The sequence below is a fragment of the Spodoptera frugiperda genome, chromosome 31, assembly GCF_023101765.2.
Source record: "Spodoptera frugiperda isolate SF20-4 chromosome 31, AGI-APGP_CSIRO_Sfru_2.0, whole genome shotgun sequence".
In the NCBI taxonomy this organism is placed as follows: domain Eukaryota; kingdom Metazoa; phylum Arthropoda; class Insecta; order Lepidoptera; family Noctuidae; genus Spodoptera; species Spodoptera frugiperda.
The window spans coordinates 11,882,778-11,909,922 of NC_064242.1; the positions used below are offsets into that span (position 1 = coordinate 11,882,778).

General features: G+C 34.5%; 1 protein-coding gene and 1 long non-coding RNA gene across 4 annotated transcripts in view; one reads left to right on the forward strand and one right to left on the reverse strand.

The window, feature by feature from the left end:
* Positions 1-27,145, forward strand: part of LOC118276513 (serum response factor homolog) — a 230,352-nt gene that overhangs the window by 62,479 nt on the left and 140,728 nt on the right. For 2 of the 3 annotated variants that reach the window (XM_035594865.2, XM_035594866.2), the window contains exon 3: positions 15,165-15,200. The exons of the other annotated variant lie outside the window; for it this stretch is intronic. In XM_035594865.2, the coding sequence (XP_035450758.2) occupies positions 15,165-15,200 (36 nt within the window). The remainder of the gene's footprint in view (positions 1-15,164; positions 15,201-27,145) is intronic. 3 annotated transcript variants of the gene reach the window in all.
* LOC126912924 (uncharacterized) overlaps positions 1-27,145 on the reverse strand; it is a 213,685-nt gene that overhangs the window by 8,669 nt on the left and 177,871 nt on the right. The window lies entirely within an intron of this gene.

Here is a 27,145-nt window from a genome sequence, read left to right on the forward strand (position 1 = left end):
ATAGTTTGCCAATTTAGATAAATTTTTTTTTTGCTATTTCACACATCATTAATTATTTACTGTTTTTGACAAGTTTTACTCGATAGTTATAGCGTTATATACTGCGATCTAGGTAGATACGTATCGAGTATCAACTATTGTCAGGTCGTAAAGGCTCTATAAGGCATAGCTACTACCTATATGTCTTAATTTAAAAAAAAAAGTGTTATACTGTGGTACGTTATAATATACAATCGTGATTTAGTCACGATACGTATAATATCCGGAGCTGCGGACAACGTAACAGATTACCGGGACTCCGGCTCTTGAAGCAGGAGTAGGAACGGAATGGATTTAGTTAGTAAGAGTCTGACATTCCCTCTCGTCTCACCCAAGACGGGAAAAGTCATTGACTGATTCGCCCCCTTAAAAAATGGTTACGTATAATAGAAAAAGAAAGCTATAGAGGGCACATACCTACACAATTTTCACATCCAAATCTCAAGACCTGCTTAATGTCCAACAACAAATAAAATTCATATAAAACATTGAGCATATCAGTTTCTCTGTCGTTCACAGGACAAACAACTTTCAACAATTGCTTCGGAAACAAAATAACATCTTAATAAGAGGATGACATTAACGTGGGTGGCTGACTGGCCAAGCTTTCGACACTAGCAGTTTCACCTCGACCATCGCAATCGATTGTGATTTACGAATCACTTTCGATATATCGATATTTTTGAATCGAATAATTTGTCCAACTTAATCGTTGTTGGACTTTTGTATTTTTTTACCTGTAATGTAAAATTTTTGTTGATAAGTTTGTTCTCGTGATGGTTTGCAAAAATACGAATTATAAAAATGTTGTCTTCGTTGGATGAGTGAGGTTACCGTAAGCACAATTCCCAATCCTCTTTCCTATCTTCCCAATCACCGATTCCCCAAAATCCATAAACAGCCGGCCTTTTGGTGGTTAGCCACAAAAAGGCCGGCAACGGCAAAGCACTTGTAACGCTAGTGTTTTGGGTGTTCATAGGCTGCGGCGATTACTTACCATCAGGTGATCCGTCTGCTCGTCTACCGGCAAAAAAATCGGAAGATGCGTTCTTATACTGGAAACTACCCAATTTACAGAACTGGAATCTACTTATAACAAATCTGCATACAATTAACAGCCAAAGTAGCAGACGACAAGCTAGTTAGATATTATTCCAAGTGCCAACCCTCAATAAAGATAGTTTTATCAGATTTCCGTAAAATCGCATCTAGCTTATATAGGTATAGGTGTAGATTAATTTATGTCCGAAGTTATCGCAGCACCTACCGCATTACAGACCACATACAGTTTGGTAAGCAAATATTCAGTTTTACACCCCATACGAAGACTATAAAATTGTAAGTAAATTATATTTCGACGTTTATATTGCGATGTCATCGTATTTTTGTTTTATTTTGATACCGTATTTGGGAGGTGAATTTCCACGTGTTTGTATATATTTTGTATAGTCCTAGGGTCCTTGTATAAACTGAATTATACAAATCGTTAAATCGTCGACTTAACCTAACTGATTTTCTTAATATTTGACCTAACCATTCGTTTCCTATGGTTTTGTGAAACTTCATATTATTGCTGTATCGAGTTTAATTGAAAGTATAATATGATTAAAAAAAAAAATAACGTAAAAGTGCAGTTTTCGATTGTCTTAAACACCTTTACCTACGAACATCAACAAATCCCACAAAAATTAGTGTTAAAGAACGCCTAAAATAAGTACCAAAAGAAATAAAAGTCAGGCAAGAATCTAGTGCCTAACCATAAAGACTAAGTACAGACTTAGGTACTCAATAACACCTAGAATTCTAGATCATTGAGGGCAAGCAAATGACTGGTCTTGCTCCGAGCGGTAGTAAGTGCGGCCGCCATTTAAATTCACTCAGATGTTTACGTGAAACGGCCATTGATATTAAATGGCTGACTTTACTTATTTAAATTTTAGTTTACAAGTGTAGTGTTTATAGTTTTTCCAAAGGGTTTTGTGAAAAGTGGAGGTCTGTTAGGTACTTTGTATTTATTAATTAGGTACTACCTTTTCGGTTGTGATATCACTCGCGTTAAATTTAGGCCACGTCGCCGGATACGCAATTACCAATCTTCCAAATCCCCGATTCCCGCTTGAATTCTCCAACAACCCTTAAATTACTAAACTCCACAAGCCCGGCAACGCATTTGTAACACCCTTGGTGTTCAGGGTGACAATGGGTGGCGGCAATTGCTTAGATACCATCAGGTGATCTATCCAACAGCTTACCGGCTACTACCATTAAAAAAATCGAAGTTTTCTTTTTAGTACGAACTTCGAATATTATAAAAAAGTTTAGTATGGTAACAATGTTTTCCAAATCTCTCCGAAGCTCCGATCATTTTGGAGTATAGTTAATATCTATTCTAACACCCACAACGTAGAAAATAAAATAAAAAAGAAACATGTGTAAATAAAACACATGTCAATAAAGCTACCTGCATCACTGTATGGGCGTTTCGTTCCGGTGCGTAGAAAGCTGCGCCGGCGCCGGCCGCGTCGATTTAATCAATCATGACAATCGTCGCGAACTTGTGTAGACAAAACAAAAGTAATGTCTTTATTTTATCATATCTACAATGGAAAGTTATGGCATAATTTTGTAGCAAGTGTGAATTGGGTGTGGTATTAAATGAATTATTGTACGATGAGGAAAATAATGATATTTTATTATGACTATCTCGTTGAACCATTGACTACAAATGCTACTGTGTAACATTAAATCTGAAGTGCGATCGCCACGTTACATTTTTTGTTTTCAAAATTAGTCTCACTCCCTATTCTAATAGGACTCATAATACAAAAGTCGAACAATACTCGTGTCACCTTAAGTCCTATCTGTATTTGTATCTTCAATGAAACGTCTCAATTCAACTCTTCGAGAATAGCTTGAGTCTTATTCTAACAAGTTCTCTTCCTAATCGCCACCATGTTAATATTTTCCCCTTACCAACTCGTTTATCTCAGTTTCCACATGCGCATGCTCAGACAAGTGACAGAAACCATGTTTTCCTATCTCATTACATATTTATGTAGTAGTAAAGTCTCTGTGCATACATTATCTCTAACTATTTAATTGCTTCTAAGTGTTGTTCATTCATTATGGCTAACGTAAACAACTTGGCCGTGGGTATTTCTGGAGCATGCTGTGATCTAAGATGATGGTTTGTGAGATGAATTAGATTTAGTTTTGTGAATTTGAGCTGGGATATTTTTCTGTCGTCGACTATAATATTAGTAATCATAGTATTAATATTTATTGGCAAATTGTAGTCCATATTTGGTGACGGGGGAAACCTTCAAAATGCGCCTAGCTTTTCGGAGATAAAAGACTATAGAGCGTGGGAATTTGATCTCACTAAAACCACCCCGGTGGCCACCTTCAACACCTTTAAGGGACACTGACTCCTCTGAGTAGATCTCCTGCGGAGCCCGTGCCAAATTGTAGCTAGTAGTCATTAGTTTTAGGCCAATATGGCCACTTGTAAATATTTTATAGGTGGTTAAAACTTAGTCATGTCTCAGTATTAGACTTTCGGCAATTTTTGATCTTATTTTATCTATTTAACATGATCTGACTGGTAAGTCTCTCATATTTAATTAATTGACTATGACATAGTTTTATATAGATCTTAATTTTTCGATTCATTGCAATGTAAATTGACATGACCAATGAGTTGGAAGCATCTGATTTAGTGAAGGACAAACCTATTGAATTTTAAAAGTGAAGTTATAACAGCAATCGTAGCTATTTCTGAGCTATTGCAAATAAATGTATTTCCTTCTTAGACCATGGAAACTACAAGCCATTAACACCAACCGATGTCCTTAAACCAGTCTTACTACACCACAATTTATTGCAAATAATCGCATATCATTGTATATCTCAACCACATTTAAGATCAACTACATATTTCTAATTGTTATTTACTAATTACATGGCTATCTAACTGTAAACTACTCTTATCAGGTATTTTATGGCGTTGAGATTGTCATTCAGCACCTACAATCCTACATATTAATCTGTTATCTGATTGACTGATAGCAAACTCGACATGCAGCAGAACTAGATTTGCACCAATCAGAAGCCTGGATCGGTTGTAACAGCCAATGTGACGTGATTGCAAGACGTTATGGAAACGAGAGTATATCATATCATTGGCTGGTTAGAGGTCAGATGGCAGTAGGTGCTGGTAAAGTACTTGTAAGGAATCAGGGTGAAGTCGTTGCCTTAACTGTAGCAAATATTTAGTATTGAGATAAGGAATGTATGTGAATTGCTGAAGTAAGTTAATGGGTGATGATGGATTTGTAATAGTTTTGAGGGCTTTGTACGAGTTGGTGTTACATAAAACGAAATCGAAACGAGAGCGCGTTTGGCGCTGTGATTGGTTGGTACATGCAAGCCGGCCTATCTGAGCGCCGAACACGCTCTGTCTGCTGCTCAATGCAATTTTAATCCAATAAAATCTCAATAATTATTCTATGTCACCATTATACAACTCAAATCGTAGCTATTAAAATAGCATTCAAAACAAACCCTTGAACAACTTGTGCACAAAGAGACAGATGTAAAATTTTCCCATGAATTTCCATGATATGGAAATGTAGCCATTTAATTGTAGAAATATGACTTTTTACTAGCCAACCTTTAGTTTTTACTTGGTCGAGTGTATGAATATATTATGAACGGTAAGGTGATAGGCAGAGAGCTCACCTGTGCCCCCTACCGACGCATCGCAATAACTTAAGTAAATTGTCATCGATCTTTCGAATAACTGATAGTAATGAGTATTTTTTTGTCATTTGAATAGAAATTGTTGAGGACTATCCAGCAGGCTGGTGGATTATCATTTTAATTAGCTCTTAGGGGAATTATATTGTAAGTGCTTGTCACACTTGTTTATGCTGTTTTTTGAAATTCAATTTCTTTTGCAATAAAACTAGTTTTTATGTTCGACTGATAACCGTTTATAGGCTTAGTAATATAAAAAAATGAGACGGAGTTTTCATAGCTCTAAATTATCATAATCACTAGACGCGAAAACCTTTGAGGAAAAATATACCTCTCCAAGATAAAAGGGTTAAAGTCCAACTATGCAATATTTAAAACTTCACATTTTAATTCCATCCCTCTAAAGCCACTCCAATAATGAACTCTATCTCATTATATTAAACAAGAACCATCAAAACGCACTCCACAGTCTCAGAACCGAAAACAAGCACTCAAATTAAACTCATAAAACCGCTTTGAACCAGTTCGTTCCGGTGAAAAAATTATACAAGTGACTTTTGCATCGTCCCATCCCGTCTAGTCTCCATTTAATTAGTAGCTTATACAATCGACTTTCCACAGTTTCACGGAAATAAGATTTCATGGTTAATTATCACTTTTGTGCGTAATATTTTCTCCGCCGACACTATACGTGTCAACGCCATAACTCACGGGGTAATAACACGCCGGCGGTCCGTCCACATTATTCTTACGCGAAGATGCGCAAGAGCGCGATATTTTATCGTTTGGTGCAAGATTTGTAAAATGGCGGCGGGTTTTTGAGAGTTGAAGTAGGTGTTTAGTTAGTGCTTTGCCGTATATATAAGTTATAGTTTGATGTTGGTTAGGTTTATGGAATTATTTTATTAGTAAATTTATCATCATTAAAGTGAATTTTCCTTTACTGACTATTCATTTATGCATTTCAAATCTGGTGAGCAATTGTTTTGTAATTTTGTCCTCTTGGAAGTCTATATCCATTGCATTGCACTTTTGTCTATAAATAATATGCATTATTGTGTTCAAATTGTACGCTCAATAATTTATTCATTATTTCATTCTTAAAATAGCATACAATTAAATTACGTAAATGATAAGTCTACGAATTTATTTTCCTCCAGCCACATTACCCGCTAGCGGCCGTCGCTCACACCGCAGTGTAACGCAACCGTTCATTAACGTACGCGTTTCGGATAATTACGTACTGATAAACCAAGCAAATTGTTCGCGAATTATCTTCTCGGGGCGTGTGTGATGAATATCATCTTGTGTCCCAAAAATGCTTTTTTTTACTGACAAACTGTCACTGTAATTGCGTAGTGTTAATTATACAGTTATTTTGAAAGTTTTATGATGTATTCAATTTGTTCATCATTACGATCGGAGCATGCGAACATCATGACATTAAACATATAATTGGTAGAAATTATTACTCTGTATTTATGTTTGTTTATTCGTAAGTATTGTGAATCCCCTGTAGGCCAACACAATACAAAAGGGCCATCGCTTCCGAATATATTTATTCTTTCATGTACCTTTACGTTAAGTGTCTCTGAATAAAATATTAAAATTATTCAATTGATTTACCACAAGGGTGCCCGGATGATTTCAATCGGCAATTTAATTTAACTCAACTGCTTTACATTAACTTTTATTACACTCAACGACTTGGCAAAGATAATAAATTCAATTTCAGTGATAACCGTACAATGTGACAGAAAGCTAAATAAAAATTTGTGATCGATACGTGTACCAATAAAATCTTTTTCGCGAAACTGCAAGTAATGACGACCCAGCGTCAAAATTACGCGTCAATCATCGACTACTCGTCTCGGAACCAATTATAGTGACACGTTAAAAATCAGGTCGAAAAATCTCTACATACTTACCATACATAAAAGTAACTTATTCCCTGAAATTAAAGTTGAAAATTACATTAGCGGTGTCGACAGCCCCGAGTTGTTTGCCCGAAAATCATGATCTGATGTTCTTTATGTCCTCTGTTTACTTTAAACCAGCCCATGTTAATTATCGCTTCCAATTTAATTTTATGCGCTTCTGTTTCTGTCTCTTTCTTCCATTGTTAGTGTGAGAGAGAGGTATATCAAGGTGATACATTTAAATCGACAATGTAAAATTTTACGATGTAATCGCTGTGAACTCGACAGAGTTCGCTACGGTGTGATACAAGCCGTGAACGATTTATTGACCACATTTCTTTTGTTTACTCTTCGTGAAGAATATTACCCATATTATAAAAATGTAGAATAATTCTATTACTGATTAGTTGTTTTAGATATTTTGAACTCTTCATATTATATTGTTCCATAATCTACCCCTTTCCTGGACAAGAGGTGCTGTTTAGCCAAGTCGCTGTTCCCTACTATTCGGTCTCAGCCCGACCAAGTTTCTAAACAACTATTTAACTCTTTTAAGGCAACACAATTTAAACTAAAATTACTGCTACCCTATCCATACCACTTTACCCCAGATCCTTACAATCTATTATTCACCGAAGAATTATCCTCGTTGAAAATACTATTAAATCAGGCGTACAAGCGAATCCGTGTAAAATGGTAGTAATAAATAACAATACAATATTTAGGTGTAGTTACAAATCGTGTCGTTGTGTCGTCCGGCGCTTTGTCGTGTCGCGTCGTGTCGCGTCGCTTTGTTGCGCGTGTATAGCGGCACTTATGATGATAAATGTACGCGGACATATTGTGCGCGCGTTGTGTGGTGCGTACTGTACGCATACAAACCGACTAACCCTTGCCCAGGGTTTGGGCGTGGGTATTTATTTACTGAACTAAGATATCTCGGAGAACTTATGATGTACTTAGAATTTACGACGGTTTTTATTGTTACGTTTGTAATGGGGGTTCGCTTACCTTAATTTCTGAGATTCGGTTCGGTTTTTATTACCTTTTTCGAAAACGATAGAAGCGTCTTTATAATGTAGGTAGAAGAACTTGGTAGATACTTAGACACTATTCCTTTTTATTTTCTAATGGCCTTTTACTCTTGGTATCCCTAAATAGTGCAATCGATTTTTATCAAAATCAGGTGGAATTTTCTTACGAATTCTTATGCAAAATTATGAGTGCATCTGCTATTTTGGAACTACAAACTTTTTTAATTCTGACTCCAAAGATTAACACATACACTATGCAACTCTTTTAACTTTAACAATATATAAATAGTGTCGTAACTTATAAATAAATTCCTCAATAATATATAACATTATGTAAAGATTTATGTTAAGTTGTTTACTAAGTAACACGTGATAGCTTCATGAATGGCATTCCTAGCTTAGTCGCTAATGTCATTAGGTTTATGAATGAGCGAGGAAACAAAGAATTGCAAGACAAAGGGAATTTGCAATTGCAATAATTTTACTATATCTATGTACTGAGTTGTTTACTTAGGTGTTGTTGTTGGTTTGATGTAAATCATTATTACAATTGTATTGTATTTTTTGTACCACAAAATAGTGAAAGATAACCTATTTCGTAAACCCATCATAGATGTGATCAATTCTAATTATTCTGTTAATTGATTAAAAATAGCGGCTTATTCGTGTGATATTATTGAGAAAAGCTCTACTAGTTTCGAGTTACATCGGGATTCTTATTCAACTTAGTGAATTACAACTCAGTAACGACATGAATGAAAAAAAAAAATACAATATTTTATTTCCGTTTATTTAAAATCTGCGTACAAGAGACTTAACGTGAGACAGTAGGGGCTCGTTACGTCACAGGAGTATAAAGTGTAATCAGGCGTGACGTCATGCGATATTTCGATTGAATGCGTCGCCATAATTTGTTGGTATAAATATACAGAAAATATACATGCAAAAATATACAATACTACACATATTTAACCAGCAAATACAATACATATTTAATTTTGCGTAGGTATGTTTTTTTGTTATTAATAAGAAATGAGATTATCTCTTTAAGTTGGTTTAAAATTTAAAGGTACTCGTTCCAATTGTCTGTGCGAACGGTACACGGTGCCACGTGTGAAAGGTTATTTTTTAAATAACATCGGACAATATGTTTTGGAGGTGACCACACTCCGTACGAGATGCGTCCATCATCCGACCTAAAGAATAACCTTATGCAACAAATCGCCAGTCTATTCATTTTTACAAACATTCACTCTTAACTGGATCATCTTGCCGTTACATAAAATCATTCAAGTTGTTCAAGCTGCAATTTTAAAAGACATTTTATTAAAATCTATTATATAGCCGGAAACGGTCACTTCTAATAATTCATTCTAATTGTATGAAGCAATTTATTTATACTAGAATAAACGGTGCATGTTATTTTGTGTTACTTACGATATCCTGTACGCGTCTTAAATCAGCTCCATTCATTTAGATAAAAAACTACGTTGTATATAAGTTGTACAATTAATTACATACGATCTTTTATCTTATAGCACCACCTGTCTCTATAGTTTAGCGACAAACACACTGTGCAACAAAATTCCCCATGAATTAATAGATTTTATGCAGAAATATTTAAATTGAACGCGAGTGCTTGCTATGTTTAACACATGTCCTGCGCTTGCGACTAAGAATTCTTCGGCCACGCCCACTTTATGATAAAAAATGTCGATAAATTGCACGCTTTCAATATTTCCATAAATATTGATGAGTGAGTTCATGCTATTGCGATTTAATGTGACGCACCGTTACATTGTTAGGCCTGTTTTCATAATTATAAATATTATAAATACAAGCTGATGCCCGCGGGTTCGCTCGCGTGGATTATGGACTTTGTACCTAGTAAAAGTAGCCTACGTTACTTCTTAGTACATCAGCTACTTGCCAATAAAATTGCTGTCAAAATCGGTCCAGCCGTTTCGGTGATTAGCCAGAAGAAAACAACAAATAGACAGCCAAACAGACGAAAGTTGTAAAAAAAGATTACTTTGGTGTATGTATCGCAATGTGTAGTATGCATGTAGTAAAAAACAGTTATTTCAATATTACAAATAGACACTCTAATTTTATTTATTACTCTAGATTAAATAAATATAGTATAATGTCCAATTTTCTTCAAAGAGGCAGACAGATGGGTGGTATTCTTGTATACATAATAAGGGCTTGTTCCTTCTTCAGTTCTAACCCTTCTACAATCAATCTAAAATGCAGCTGGTAACTTATTTCTCTAACAGAAAAATACACGATGCATCATAAATAAAAAAAAAAAATGTATAAACAAACAGAGCAAAACATGCCTATGCTAAATGGGGTACCCACCCAGTATAACCTAGGCACACAAATCCTCTAGCACACTGATTTTCAGTGGGCACCCTTGCCTTGACGCACAGACGGTAGCAACATTTCATATTAAACATTTATATTATAGAAATAGAATAAAAGCTTCTTTTCTGAACGTCGTAATCGGCCACGTGTTCATAGATCAATGTATCGATAACTGAATCGATGCTAATCGATACCGTTAAGTACATAATATCGATATTATTAATATGCAATGTGCATGTGATAGGGATTTGTATCGATCGATTACTGGTTCATTAAAATATGGTTATCTAGATTATTGGAAGGAAAATGTGTAAATAAACTATACAATTATGTATAATGGATTCTTTATATACAATCGACTCTCGTTAATTCAAAACTGAAGAGGCTTTTAAAATATTTCACATTACCGAATCTTCGACATATCAAATTGTCGAAATATGAATTTGCCTCAAAATTAATTATTATGTTTTTCGGCTAACTTGGGCAATTATTTGACGAGGAACTCGACTAGTTTCAAGCCATACTAGAGGCTCATATTCATGAGCAGCATCCCGCGACACAAGACGAGGCTGTCGCTTTACTACTCATTGCCTCAAAATGTCGGTAATTCGAATTGTCGAGAGTTCGATGCCGATAAATTCGATTTAACGTGTCATTTGTTCACGTCGAATTGATTTTTAATACGTAAGTGGACAAAAACGTTCTTATGACCAAGTGGTCACAAAGTCTTATGATTAGTGGTGCAATCTAAAAAAAGTAATTGTACCTATACAAAAACTAAGAAAAATAGCCTTACTTTGTAGTTCAAACATCCCATTCGTCACATACACTACACGTGGGTAATTACTGTGTCATCCTGTCTACAATTACTGGTGTGACATTGGACTAACTTAATAGCCTAAATGTCAGGTTAACAGCCTATTGCCTAGGTCCATACACATGTCAGTCAAGCTAAAAGGTGTCTTAGTATTTCCACGGATATTTTAACTAAATAATTTACATAAATAAGAATGAATAATTTGAAACAGTTTTTATACTTATAACATTCAGAACAGTTCATTAAATTGGATAGTCATCATTAGCCGAAAGACGTCCACTGTTGAACAGGTCACCCCCCTTTGTAATCCCCCCGCTTGGCAGGTTGCGTAAGGATCATAGTTAGGTCACCAGGTTTGAGAATGCTGCTGCCTATTCCTCGGTGGCTGGTCGCAGTTTTAGGACGTACCCGGGTCCATTGGATAGTAAAATATTATATTTTCTACACTTTTGTGTGTTTTACTCATTATATACAGACATAATTAATCAATATGTAGTTATGATCTTATATAATCCATGTTACATTTTATGTACCTATATTTAAAATTGTATTTTGTGTATTTCCAGGTCAGTATACAACTTTAAGCGCTGATACAGGTCGGTTAGCATGTGTGTGTGTGTGTGTGTGTCTTATCAAATTATTAGAAAATGTTTAATTGTTTGTCTACTTTTTGTCATAAAGCTGTGGTTAAAGTATAGTTCTATGATTATACATATATTCTGATTTAAATGATGACTTTTCCAGGAATTTGAAAATCAAAGGGGACACAAAGTTGAAGTTATATTTTTGTATATTGTTGTTGGCTGTATTTCAAGAGGTCACTTAAATAAGACTCTTGTCTTGCTAGCCTGCTAGGTCCCGTAGTCTTATGACAAGGGTGTTTTTAATATTTAATTTGCATGGCGTCGTAAATAAATAATACATTAATTATGACTCATTTAAATACAAACAATAAGTCAGTATATTAAAATCAAATAAATCATAATATTATCTATAACTATTATGCAGATTGGTTGTTTGAATAATTAATATTTTAATAGAATTACATAGATTGAATATACCAGAGATGCACATTCTGTGAGCTTGTTGCTGTTTACCACTGACAAACAGTGAAGGAAAACATCGTAAGGAAACCTGGGCTTATAATTTCTAATTTGAAATCGCCAACCCGCAATAAGCAAGCGTGGTGAGTAATGCTCAAAACCTTTTTCGTGCGATAAAGGGGCCTTTGGTCAGCAGTGGCCACTTATAAGCTGTTGATGTGGATGATGTTCTAAATTGCTTATTTTTACACCCGTAAAAGGAGCAGACGCGATGAAAGATATATTACTATACCAACACTATTCAGCTTTAATACATTGCACGATCTAAATATAAATCCGAGACCTCGTGGTCAGCAATTGCATTTCCAGCCACTCGACTAATAAGCCATCCAATCCATTTAATAAGTTGGCTATTTTATTTATATCTTGGTTCAGTGTTGCATGCTGTGGTCTCGGTGACACAGTTTCGAGCCACGGCTCACGATTCGGCTCTTTTTCACCCACACACTTCTGTCGACTCTCTTGACCACAACGGAGAGGTTGGACATTTCGTGTTTCGTATTAAATTTTGTTAGAGACTTTTAAATAAAAAGATACCGTGTTTTCTTTACCATTAGGTGTTAAATTAAAAATATCGGTTTATTTATTCATTTATTTCATAATGTACATACATAGAAGCATTACATACTACTACTAATATAGTACACGACTTTGTTAGGGCGTAAAAATGTATTTGGTAACTTATTTAGTCTTCTAATTTAGGTATTACAGCTTAATTCGTATAGGGTCGTCGCTTCGTTGACATAAATTGTATTGGTTGTAGATACAACTAATATTTTTTTTCATACTGTAGAGTGATCGGATTGCGAGTGATTGTTGGTGAAGAAGTAGAAAGATAAAGGTGTTAAGCCGTCCAGACAGTCTACGACTGTTAACAGTTTAAAACTACGTTGAGATAGTTACTTAAGCGACGTAATCAACAGATTTTTACACTATTTTTAACTAGAAACTTTGACCTCAACTTGAAATACTTCGAGCAAATTCACATACAATTCAAACAATTTACTCAATTTACTTGACTCACGTAATCTCAGTCAAGAGTATCACACACACTATTTTCTCATGTCCCTCGGCCTATTTCCCTCCAATTAGGATAAAATGGCGGGTATTTAAAATGCGCCAGTAATGGCGGCGCCTGCGCAGCGCAGATCAAGGCTCCGCAATTACATCGTAATCTGGGTCGCGGTGGCGACGTGTGCCACCGTGATTTAGTATGTTTGCACTACACTGTGACTCGGGTTTGGTGAAATGGGTGGTCTTATACAATTGTTTTGTTTTAAGTAAAGCAGATTTTTCTTATTTTGTTTTTTATTACATTATTAATAAAAAGTATTGGACAACGCACTATTAGAGCGTATTTTTCAATTGACAAACACACTCGTGCGATGATTTGAATTCAGTCTTTATCTACTGCAAAAAGCTACAGTGGAAACATTTTCATTTTGTTTTTGTTTGTGTGAGATGGTCAGGATTATAGGAGTTCATTTGGTTGATATTAACAAATTGTAAACTCCAAACGCGAATAGTTTAAGGTCCTTTCCATTACACTCTTTAGGCGACACAAAAGTGTACGAGTAGTTGGTAGTGTTTTTTAACAGATATGAAAGTCAAAGTACAGTTTTCAAATGACTTCACAAAGCGGTCACCGAAGCTTCGTGCGTGTAGGTTGACATTGTTGTATTAGCTTATTTAAATATAAGGTTTAAAACCCTAATTTGTTCCATCGAATCTCCCTTAATACCTTACCTGACTCTTCTTAATATTTACAAATAAATCTCTTGCAAAATTAAATTCATGCGCGAACTACTTACATGAGTGCATTCGATATTTTCGTGACTATATTCAATAAAGCAAGCAAAATAATGATCGGAGTTATTTTATTATCGAAATGTACTATATTTATTGTTGCAAGAAAGTCGATTAATTAATTGTATGGCCGAATTATACACGGAATCAATTGGATTTTATGACGTACGGGCAGTTTTATTGAAGCGATTTTTGTTTAAATGAAATATTGCATTTATTGCGTTTTAAGCGATGAGTAAATGGAAGTGTGGTGATTAATTGTATGGTGTTGTGGTAGGTCAGTGTGTTGGTTGGTGTGTTTCGGATCAGGGTTTGTGAAAACACAACAAATTTTAGCTTACAGCTAGACTTACGTGTCTACTTTACCCTATGTCGTGTGCATGCGATGCGTGCCTATGTGTGTATGCCTACATTTTATTTTTTTTTTCATCTTAAATGATCTCATTACCAACTCTCTGTCTTGTATCAGTTTTATCACAGTTTATTTTTTATTTGGTCTCCCAGTCCCTCTTCATTCAGCATGATTTATTTTTAAGTCATTTGAAAAATTGATTAGTTTAGTTAATGGTTAGTTATATCTACTGGAGTAGGAACTCAACATTATTCTGAAATCATCTATAACATCTGTATGTAGTTATATAGCAAGCTTCATACATCGGCTCTATTGTAAGTTTTATATATTAAAAATAAACATATAAACAAACAGCCTTCTCGTATTATTGCCTCCCAGAGGTTCTATATTTCCTTCCTAGAATATCTGTACTTGCATGCAACTGTAACTTTTCTAATAAAACTTTATACTACAGAAGATATCGCTCGTTATAATTTGACGTGAACTACGACGTAGCACGCCGTAGACGAACGCTACGAAGCGTCCCGTCTACGAACTTTCATTTACGTAGCGTAGAACTATGTTTTAACGTCAAAATATAATGAGTTGATATATTATTATAGTGAGACTGGTCCAATAACCAATGTTTGGCAAATGTTTGATATATATTTTTAATATTTAACCACTGTAAAATATAGTCAATTCGGCTCACTCATACTGTCATTCGAGGAAATTGTTTACGGTTGTGAGCCCCTGTCATGGTTTGAAATTAGTCGAGAAACTTCCTCATAATTATTGTAATAGAAGCTATGCTTTCTCTAACATTGGTTATCGGATTTACAGTCTTATTCTTATCCTAATAAATTCTTAATTTGGATGGATCGCATTTTAACAGAACTCTTTATAACAAAGTAATTTCTTAACATGTTTTCTTTGATTTTCTTTGCTTGTCTAACTATTAACATTCTTCTCTATTCTCCTCTGCAGGACCTGGAATCTACGATAAAGAGGAAAATTGCTAAGGTAAGTGGTTTTTGTATTCTTCTATGTCTACTTCTCTTCTTTTGTGGCAGAACTTAATCATGTTGTGTTCTTTTTGCATGTAAAATTTTGTTGATGACATGTTCTTAATAAAATAATGCAATTTTATCTTAATAATTTGTTTATCTATCAATCGACTTTTAGTAAGATAAGGTTCTAAATTAAAAACTTATTTCAAAAAATTTCTAGAAGAAGTAAGTTAAACAATTATATTAATTTATATGTATAAAAATAAATAACTTTTACCTACATAAAATGTATATTTTAGGTAAAATTGATACTACCTATGTCCTGTGTATATGATACACATTTTATTCTTACATACTTATTTTATGTGGTACTATTACCGTGCCCAAGTCTGAATCATAGTTGTTTACATTCCTACTTGCCGTGCAAAATGACATCATGTTAAAAAAAAACATAATAATATTCTCTACTTACTACGTGTATTGTAAGAAATGGCTCATATGTGACGATTTTTTTATAAAACTAACTTTGTATCGCCTTAAATATTTCTCTTCTCATACTTTAAAACTTCCTTGGACTTTTAAAAATAATTCAAGACCAAAATTAGCCAAATCGGATTCTTCAGTTTTAGCGGCACTAACGACAATTTTTTTTAAAATATATATCTGACTAGTATTTATTGTTATTACGAAAGTAAACTTTCCATGAAAATAACTTAAATTATATTCGGAAATTACAAACTAATTTCCGAATATAATTTAAGTTATTTTTAAATTACAAACTAATTTCCGAATATAATTTAAGTTATTTTTAGGTTAGAGACTAGACATTATTTCGAGTTTGATCTTTCTGAATGATAAAACTATACAAATACTTGAATAACATATTCTTTGCTGCGGTGAATCCTCCGAGGACAATCGCCCTTGCACTGTTTTCTGTACAGCATTTATATAACAACCTGAAGGGATTGTAAGGACTATGATGATCACCAGTTACAGTGCCAACATAAAAAGATTATCTGTTCAAAAAATCTCTTATCAAAAGATGACTTTACCGATCATATCTAAGACAAAACATTTACACTTCACACAATCGTGCGTTTCCATCGCATCATGTGTGCCTACTCTTAATTCACGCATAATTGTATGTCCCTACATATTTGTGCCTTCCAACGAGTATGCGAGCAGCATCTCACTGAGATTTATTATCACTTACACGTTATTTAATTATTATTACTCGTAGTTATATGAAGTTGAAATCTGTTGCATGTAAATTATGCAGTCCTTGCTTGTTTTTATTAAGTTATTGGTAGAGGTAGGTTTATTTTATTGATTTCATTATTCGTATCAGACTTATTTGGTGGTAATACGATGTCAATAAATCCCATATAATCGAAATGTGTAAACAGTAATCTTTTATCTAATATTTAATCCATAGACATCCCGTTTCATCTTATTCAAGCTTCAGTTTTATCCCATCCGTCTTTGTGGCGAAATTGCATTAAAATTGGTTCAGATATTTCGGTGTACAAGAGTAACAAACTGTTTTGCATTAATATTTCTAAACAGAATGCATTATTTCATGATACACATATAGATAAATGTTAAAAAATGTAGGCTACAAAAAATAAAATAAAACCACTCACTTCAAACTCAAAATAAATACAGACTCACATTGAACACGTCAATGAATGAGGGTAAACGACCTATTACCATAGCTTATCTGTTCTCGAAATTAGCCTGAACAAATAGTCCGATAGTAAACCTGTTTTAACCTGCAGATAGGACAGAACTTGTACGTAAAATATTTACTTCAAATATTAAAACTACAAAGGGTTTTTTTTTCATGTATAAATCAAAGACGATAAGGGGTTTTACGATGTCGCATGCATTATGGATGAACATTTTTTTGAGTTTGAAGTGCGACTACTAACCAAGGCGTCTCCGACCTCATCTAGATTTTGGTTTTTTATATAATAATTTTGACGTGTAAAAGTGTTCTTTTGTAGCCTATTTGTAAAAATAAATTCATTGTTTCATTGTTAAGATTTCTGGATTTGAAGAAAGACGTATTGATTGGTTTTCGTTTTATTGATATTTACGAAAAAAAAATATGTCAAAGTTATAATAATCATTTCGAAATGAAATGAAATGAATTTATTTTTGTAAATAGGCTACAAAAGAGCACGTCAACTTTTAAACTCGTGAGACATACTACATTAATCGAAGTATGGGACTTACTCTCACTTCTCCAATATTAGGTAGGTAGTCGTTATTTCAATTCATGATGAAAATGCATTTACGAGTATTTAGTAACTTTAAATTTTCCTGTTTTGTACCAGTAGGCCTGTTAAATAAAGCAGTTACTGTTGATATAGGTAACATACGTAACGTAATCGTATGACGTTCTAAGAACGCGATGACGTCACAGTGACGTGTGACGTCACAAGAAACAATCGCACGCCGCTTTGATGTCGATAATTGAGAGTTATTGCTTGCCCGTGCGCACGGTAGCTTGGTATCGCGCCGATTTGATACTAGTCTTTGCTGTATAACGCGTGCAAGGACTTTAAATAAGCGATTTTACGTTTACGAATAGAAGAGTTGGTGTGAGTCACTTAACAATGTAGGCTTGTAAAAAATTGGTGAATTGATAATACAAGGTAAACGGTGCATACGAGTATACTGTTAAGCGGTCTTTTTTTGATGAGAGGGAAAATCATAAAATGCCTTAGGCCTAGGCGAGGCGAGAGGGAGTGTCAGACTCTTACTGATTAAAAACCACCCCGTGCCCACTCCTGAGCCGATACCCCGGTAAACCTGCTAGGTAGTCCGCAGCTCCGGATCAATCTTAAGCGGCGTGGTTGTATCGCCAGATGCAGAAATGATGAAAGCTAAAATATTTATTTAATTTATGCCATGTTATTAGAATAGGTACAATAACAATTCTAGTTATAATTGTACATACGGTTACACATGAAGGTATGCAAAACCAGTACAAACTGACCGCTGAATGTGCGGAAAGATCATCACAAAGCGAGACCAGGATAAGCTGGTTCTGTATAGGTGTGTACAATCGCTGTCTTTAAGGCCTAACCCTCGTTTCCTCATCTTAGTACCGTGGAAGGATAGCAGCGTTACGTCATTTTCAAAATTTATGACAATGTTAATGTAGTTTATGACTGTTGACTGAACACGGGGATTTTGACTTATCGAAGGCTTTGCGGCTCCTACTGGCTTTGCATTTAGTTTTAGTACTATTTATCGTTTGTTAGCTCGCTACTGTTTCTTAGGTTTTAGTATTATTTTAGTATTTGAACTAAATCCGGTTAGTGGCCGTTGATGGCTTTGTTCTGTGCTGTTGTAAATTGTAATCTTTGTTTAATGTCATAAAGTTGGTTATACACTATGATTTATGCAAACGTTGCACTCTGTTTTTAACTGTCTTCAAAACAAAAGAAGGTTCTCAGTTTGACCTGTATGTATGTATGTAAGTGTGAGCACGATTACCTCGCGGTTGGCTGAACCGATTTTGATACGATTTTTAGCATAGGGTTTTGTCAGACTTAGGAAAAGTATTAACTTTTTAAGTCAGATAATATCACAATAGGAGGCGGTAAAAAAAATCAAATAGTGATATAAGTAATTATTCTAACATATTAATTATATCATTTTAGAATCAAAGAAACCCCTAAGAAATTCACTGTCAGTTATTATTTCATATCACTATCATCGTAAGTAATTATCAGACATAAGAATAGACATTCCTGAACGTAGGCCTCCCCAATAACTTCCAGATCAGCCTGTTTGAACCGACCTACATACATAAGTCAATAGATCATTATATCACATTCCCGTTTTTACAAGAAACCCTTTAATTAGCCTCAATGGTTGAAAGATACCCCCAATTATGACCAAACACTAACTAATTGTACCTAATTAAATTCAAAATTTATGTATTTAATCAACAAATACACGTTTAATCAACATTAGTTAACTGAATAAATTAGTTATACATTTGTGTATAAATATCCGGTCGTTTTGCCGGTTGTCCGGCATTCAACGAGGTAATTGTCACCGTGGCGTGCCGTGCCGTGTGTCCTGACAATTTGTTGTCGCGTGTTGACACTACACAGCAAGATCGAGCGCTGTGTGTTTGCATTGTTTAGCACGATACGTCTCGTAGTTTTTGTTGTAATAAAAATGTTAAAGCATTCTGGTGCAGATGCAAATACTTATTTTATATGTGTAGTATTTCTTGTTAGTGTTAGTGTTATTTATTTGTTCGAGCCGAGTGGTTGCAAATGCAACTGCCGAAAAAGGAATCTCAAGCTCGTTCCCCGGTTCGAAAAATCATTTGTAAATTTTAGAACTTCTGTGAGTGTCAGACTCTTACTGACTCAAAACCACCCCGCTCGTACTCCTGCTTTTTGAGGCAGAGCCTCGGTAACCAGCTAAGCAGTCCGCAGCTCCGGGTCGGGCATATGCCATATACTGAGCCCCATCTGTAGTGGTCTAATGGCTCTTTGAAGCGCTCGCGAAATACGATGCCGCACGCACGGGTCTATTTCTGGTCGTGCGGCGAGTTACCCTTGCTCGCCTATCACAGACCCCTTACGATGTGGCCAGAGATACGTCTACGTCGCGGGAGACATTAGACACTCCAGGTGTCTAGGGTCTCCTATCTTTTAAGCTTTTACTATCGTGTCGTATCCCACAATGCAAACAAACACCTTAGTTACCACCTGTACTAGTGTATAATTCTAAAATGACGCCTACAGCGGTCCGCGTCATCGTTTGTGTGAGGAGTTTAGTTTATTACGGCCTTATTCGGATACTTTCCGGAAAATCATTGCAGGCGTAAATAAAGCTATATTTTATGAATAACTTGGACTGTTGATATATTAGTATTGAAGAGTTTGTTTTAATTGCTTGTTTAGATACTTGGTTTTATTTAATTTTTTATTTAATTTGTGAATGGTTAATAATATATGTTGTTAAAGTTCTAAGTATTTTGTTATATTGGAGTGTCTGTACTCATTAGGTAGTATGATTACACAGTTGAATGGTTAATAATATATGTTAAAACCTTAGTTTTATACTTTTCATAATATTGAAGTTACTAAGTATTTTGTAGGTTTGTATATTGTTCATTGTCATCAAATTCAACTTGTGTCTGCACTCATTAGTGTATGATAATAGGTTACGCAGTTGTAATTACGTCAGTATTATAAAATTACTGCAAAATAATGAAAGTGATGACCTAATAAAACCTATAATTTTATACTTTTAATAATATTTACTGAGGAACAAATATATATATACGATCGTTACACGACTTCGGTTATGTATTGTTTTACCGAAAAAAAGTAAATAAATAGTAAAAAGGTATGTATATATAAATAACATTGGAGTGTCGATCGTTACACGACTTCGGTTCATGTTATTGTTTTAATTCATCGAAAAAAGTAAATAAATAGTAAAAAGGTATGAAAAAAATAATATCAATATAATTAAACTTTTAGTACAAAGAAAATGCCCGAACGGAGTATAAATAAATAATCCAAGTTGTCTTTATCCTCGATAGATGGCGTTGGGATCGAAATAGATCGCGCTATGGTTTCGTTACATTCATTTGGTTGGGTATCGGCCGCTTCGGTACTATCGTAGAAAAAGTGTATTATCAGTCGTATGATTATTTGTCTGTAGTGGTCCTGCTGTTTCGTATATTCTAAATTGGTTTCGTTGTATTTGTCAATTAATAAGTTTATTTGTTGGGTTTTCCTGGTTTTTTGGTTAAACTATTTAACGTAGGTTTAGTTTGATATCGATTATTAGTAGTTACTGTAGTTAGTTTTTTTAATAAAATTGTAAGTCTAATTTATAAATTAATTAGATTAGATTTAAGTCGTTTCTTTTAAATTATTTAGTTTAAGCTTGGTTATTATAGCATAGAGGATAGGTTGTAATATAGTTTCTTTTTTAATTGTTATAAATTCGTAATTCGTAGCTTTCTTTAGTTTTAAGTTAGTTTAAGTCCGTTTTTAAACTATTTTTTCAATGCCCTAAGTGAGTATACATCTATTAAATTCAAACGCAGAGCTCATTATGTTGATTTTTGAAGAGTTCCCTGGAATATCTTCCACATCTCATTTTTGAAGAGATCCCGCGAGATCGGGAACTATGTGGTTAAAACCAAAAATTTGCCGGAAGTCACTATTCCACGCGAACGAAGTCGCGGGCAAAAGCTATATTAAATAAGATAGATAAGTATGCAAAGAAGTTCTCGTTTAGATAAAGTTATTTTTGATGTTTTATTATGTCGCCAATCAAATTAGCAATCTAGATAGATAAAACAACTGTTATAAAAACGTGTGAAAATTTGCCCAAAACATCCGCATTTTGGAGTCTAATTCCCAAAATGTTTTAGAGACAAGCTGCCGCTGTCTCGACCCACATTAAATCTTAATGTGTTCATAGAAATTAATTAGTTGGAGCATTTCTTGCTAAGCGTATTATTTCGCTTGTCACCGACCGTTACACGCAACCAGTCCTCAGATGCATCTTTATAATTAATCTCATCACTTTAACACAAACTTACGAACACACTCCACAAACAAACATCAAAAGAAAAAGCAACCCTATGCCCATCACAATAAAAGACATAATCAAAATCTATCTCCTTTTTTAACTGCTCCATTAACCTGGGGATGGCATTTACAATTTTTTCTCCTGCATATCACGTCAATCTTAATATGAAAGTTGTAAGGTTGAAAATTATAGTTGTTTTAAAATTTGTTATTCTTGTTTAATTTTTATAGATTACAACGATAGAGAAGTCGTAACGTAAATTGTCTCGTTTTAAATATAAATAAAGGCGTGTTGCAGTCATATTCCTAAGTAGGACTTGTTTTAAATGTCTTATTTGTTGCATCGAAGCTGTAGTTTGATGTTTATTATTGTCTTCTTTGATCAATTCAATCGAATAGTTTCAAACCATGCTAGAGGCTCATATTCATGAGCAGCATTCCACGACATACGACGCGGCGACTTGAAACTAGCCGAGTTCTTTCAAACAGTTAAGTTAGTTACTGCCGCACTCAGAGACATTTAATGATTACTTCAACTATTCCTTAGTAACGATTTTGTATCGAAAACAATTGCTAAGGACTGGGTTAAGTAACCATTAAATGACTTTGAGTGTGGCGGTAAGCCGATAACATAATAAATAATTTAGGATTATTACAGTAAAACATAATCATGCCACCAAAACGTCACATTTATGAGTTCATAGTCAATAACCTACTTCCCCAAACCCGCACACTACCTCCAACATATCTAAACTCAACCTTCTACTTTCAAAGTGAACACTGCAGAAGATTTCGTCATAATGATGCTTATCTTCAAGTTAAGCATAAGATGCTACTTTCGCGAAACTACATATAATGCATAATTTAACGAGATAGCGTTAAAAATAACGCCAACTTGATCGTATCGGGGTAGCCAGGTGTATTGTATTACATGGGCTGTGTGATCGATATGACTCGGCAGGGGTATGTTATGTTATACAGGGATTGTCATAATTTGGGACCGATTGGGAGATTGAGAACGGTATCGATTTATTTAATGATTTTTAAGTCTTTGACTGCCAACAGAAAACGTCGGTCACCGGTGACCACCACGGCGTTCAATGTGTTAATTTGAAGTTAGTCATCATTAAGCTTTGTGTATTTTAAGATTTAATATTTTGAAGGAACTTTAACCGTCTTCCCAAAGTGGAGAAGGTTATCATATCGGCAAGTACTTGTACATATATTTTTTACATTGACTTATTCGAATTATAAGGCGTATAAATTTCTTCTTAAGCTAAGTATTCTTCCAGTTAGGTGTTGTTTAACCACCTATACTTTATTATATTTCAAGTTCTTATCATTACAAGACTTATCTTAATACCTATGTATGTTACAGGTGTATCTGTCACTTTCATGCATACACAATAATTTAGGTCATACTTTAGTATATGTTATTATTCTCTTTTACATTGTAACGTATATCTACATCGTCCAGTATCTAGATTACAAGATAAGCAACATCTTTAATATTTCTAACCTTTAAAACTAGAATATTCTAGATCTTTGTTGTGCTCCTAGACTTTGTAAGAAATTGTAGCCCGGAGCTGCGGGCAACGTAACTGGCTACCGGGGCTCTCGAAGCAGGAGAAGGAACGTGGTGGATTTTAGGTAGTAAGAGTCTGACTTTCTTTCTCGTCTTACCCAAGACCGAAGAAGTCATAAGATGATTTTCCCCACTAAAAAAAAATAAAGGACTAAGAGACTAAATTTTTATACGTTGTATGTTTGCCGATCGCAGATCAAGCTACCTTATACTCTCTTTAGTAGATTTTCAACTCTATAATTAAATATTAAGTTCTAAAATCCTTTACAAATTAGGATAGCTTCATGTGCATGTATCTTCTATCAACTTAAACTCGCTTTAACACCTTAATGAAGTACTCGAATTGATGACTACCATGTAATAGCTTGTATTAGAGCATATCGGTTTAAGATCACAGATATTATAAACAATATGAAAACACCTGTATTGAAGACTATAGTTTTATTATACTTAACGGCTATTGCTACAGCTTCAAAAAAAGGCTAGCAGATGAGATGGGCTTTTATGTTTAACATAATTATGATGAGATGCGTGTATAGGGATGATCATTAAAAGTGTTATTTAGCTCTTTAGCTTCATTAGTAACTAAAGGTTTCTTTTTTTTTTAAAGAAAGGATTGAGGGTTTTAAATTGGGGCAGGGACTTGAGTGGAATTTCCTGGTAGGTTTAAATTTCTTTGACACTGAAATTGTGTGTCTAATATAGTGGGGCCTAAGTATAACATAAATAATGAATTAATAAAGAATCCTTATACTTAAAGCTACAATTTTTTTAGCTACAACAGATGTAGAAATTGCTATAATTTCTTGGTTCCGTAAAATTGCAAGCATATTTCAGATATCTTTTTTAATTTTTACCTGGTGTTGGGCAGTGTCCATCATATTGATGGACGCACCGAGTAATTGCTTATTGAGAGCTGTAGACTGATTGGTGATTGCTACTATCGATAAATGTGCATATATCGATATTTTTACAGGTCTTTTTTTGTTAACATTGTGATTAAATTGCATATTTTGTGTCCACTATCGGTTTAATAAAATGAGCGAAACATACAATGATTCGAACCAAAGATTTTTTGTGATAATAGACAATCAAGCTTGATGTATCTATCTAATTAATACCTTACACAACATGTATCAATTTGGTATGATAATTAAAACCAGAAGGTGCTTGCTTTTTTCGGGGTGTATTTGTGTTTAAACATTTATTTTAGAAGTGTGTATTGGCTATAAATTGGAATTAGACATTAACATAATCTATAATAATTAGGAGTTTTACTAGATAAAAATGTAATGAACCTTTTGTTTATGCACTACGTCTCCCGTATACTATGTAAACCAGTCTATTTTAAGGTTTACATTTCTAAAGTATAATTGCTCGTTGAAACCTCCGATCGATAAGAGATCGTGTCCATTGATATCGATACTGATGTTTTTATAAATCGATTCCACAGCGATATGTTGACAACTGTCCTTTGTATCACAATTACCATCTAGGAATTTACTGTTGATTAAAATTGCAAGGAATGATATCCATTTTGTAGTTTGTCAGTTATATTGTAGGTATTACTTTAGTCGTTGTTGTTATGTACAGCTGGTCTAGCTAATTATTACGTTTTTTGATTTCAATTTTCTCTGTAGGGGTCGTCATTTATGAGTTCTTTACAGGACTGTAAACTTGTGTTGCTTGAAACGATAATGATCGGTGGAAGTTAGTGTTTTTATTTTAAACAATAAACAATTTAATTGATTGTATGTTTTGCATTTTTTAGTAATTAATATTAATAGGTCCATGACCATTATCTCACCTGGTAAGCGATACTGCTATGATGTGTATTATAATCGTAATGTTCGGTTTGCTTTGGTACAGTAGCTTATAAAACATTGCGTAAATCAATGTAAGCTATAAGTACGCATGCATGTCATCCTCCAACAAAACCAAGGCGCGAAACTCCACGTTTCCTACTGTCAGTATCACGGCCCGTACATGGCCAAGAACAATTATACCGTTTCCATCGCACCGATCATCATTAATGCGATACCGTTTGCTTTTCCTAAAACGCGAGGATGGGTTCGATAAACGCTTTTTTTGTCGTCGAAGCTGCGTGCGCGCCGGTCGCTAATTTGCGTCTATATCGTAAACTTCACGTAGCGTTTAACCCGCGCCGCGTCGAGTGGCGACAGAAATGTCGACACATTACCAACTACCTAACGAGCCCGCTCGCTACCAGTGACGTGACTTGTTATCGATAAAAAGTGCACTATGAATATGAATTTATTTCGACGCTTCTGAAATATAATCGGCTGCTATCTTGATGTACAATGTGAATTATTAAACTGCACAGCATGGTTTCGCACGCTACATTTTTATGATTTGCTGTTTTATGTTGGCTGTATAGGTATTTTTCTTGTTGAAGGGCGAACAAAGGGAGTAAATGACAGCTCGCGAAAGGTTATGACGCATCCTCTGAGTCAAAAAGTTAGTGAGATATTTAATAAATTAAATCAAGATCCTCTTAAAAGAAATCAAGATCTTTTGGGAACCAATAAGTCAGTGTGACTTTTTTAACAATCTGCGATTGCTGATAACTTACAAGACAAATCTATCATTTATCTCAAAATATTTAAGGACAAACAAATAACTTAAAATGACATACAACCATAGAGTGTTCCACATCGGCTCATGTTGTTAAAATAAACAAAACTTGGTGTACATCGGTCGCTAACAAATCGGCTTGTTATCAGCCGATCGGTGGCTATAAGTCGTGGCGTCGTATCGATAAATATCGATATAAAGTATCGACACCAGCCGCTGACGACACGCGAGCTCGCACAACACTAATTCACAGGTTGACACGCGACTGTCATGGTGTACTCGCGATTACTGTTTGTATGTTTGTGTGCTTGTTCGGGAGCTAGATTTAAATCTAGGTACATATGTAGAGTAGATCATGAACAAGACCTTCACTACATTAGCTTTTTTAATCTTTGGAAGTTAGGATTAGTCTTTTGATTCATCTAATTCGTCTATCTACATCATTTATCTAGCAGCTTTATTTGCTTTGCCACTCCTCAGGCATCCATTAAAATACTTAATGTCATGGAGTAAGGGACTGTTCCTAGAGTAAAAAAATAAATTTACTCATAATTTCAAATATTAATACGAAACATTACCGTCAAAAAACGAGTGCAAATACTATAAATTCTCCTCTAGAAAGGGTAAACCCTCAAGGTATACGAAAAAATTAATACTCGTACCTATAGTCCGGTCAATTTAGACCTGAAAACAGTAATGAAAGAACAAAAATTCCGACAGAGCTGAATTTTAGTACAGACCTTTATTTTACTATAAAGATTAAAAATTTAAAAGTCCCCATCGATCCCATATGTGCTTCAAAAGTTATTCGAGGTCAAAGTTCAACATTTTAGGTATTTTGATTTTCTCAAAAACCGTAAGATTTTTCGATCAGACCAAATTTGTAGTCTCAAAATTCTCTACAAAATGGTCCTTATAAGTTTTTCTATAAGTATTACCGTTTCTAAGCGCCGCGTCGAGTGGCCAGAAATGTCACACATTTTTCCACTTTGGAAGCGCTAACTTTCAAACGATTGATTTTACGAAAAGTGGTTTTAGAAACCTTAATGTTTTTTTAAAGACCTATCCTAGACAACCATCACGGATATGTAAGCTGAAAAAAATTTTTTTGAATCAGTTCCATGTATGGTTTCGCACGCTACATTTTTTGATTTGCTGTTTTAAATTTATAAATTTTTATTCAAAATTCGA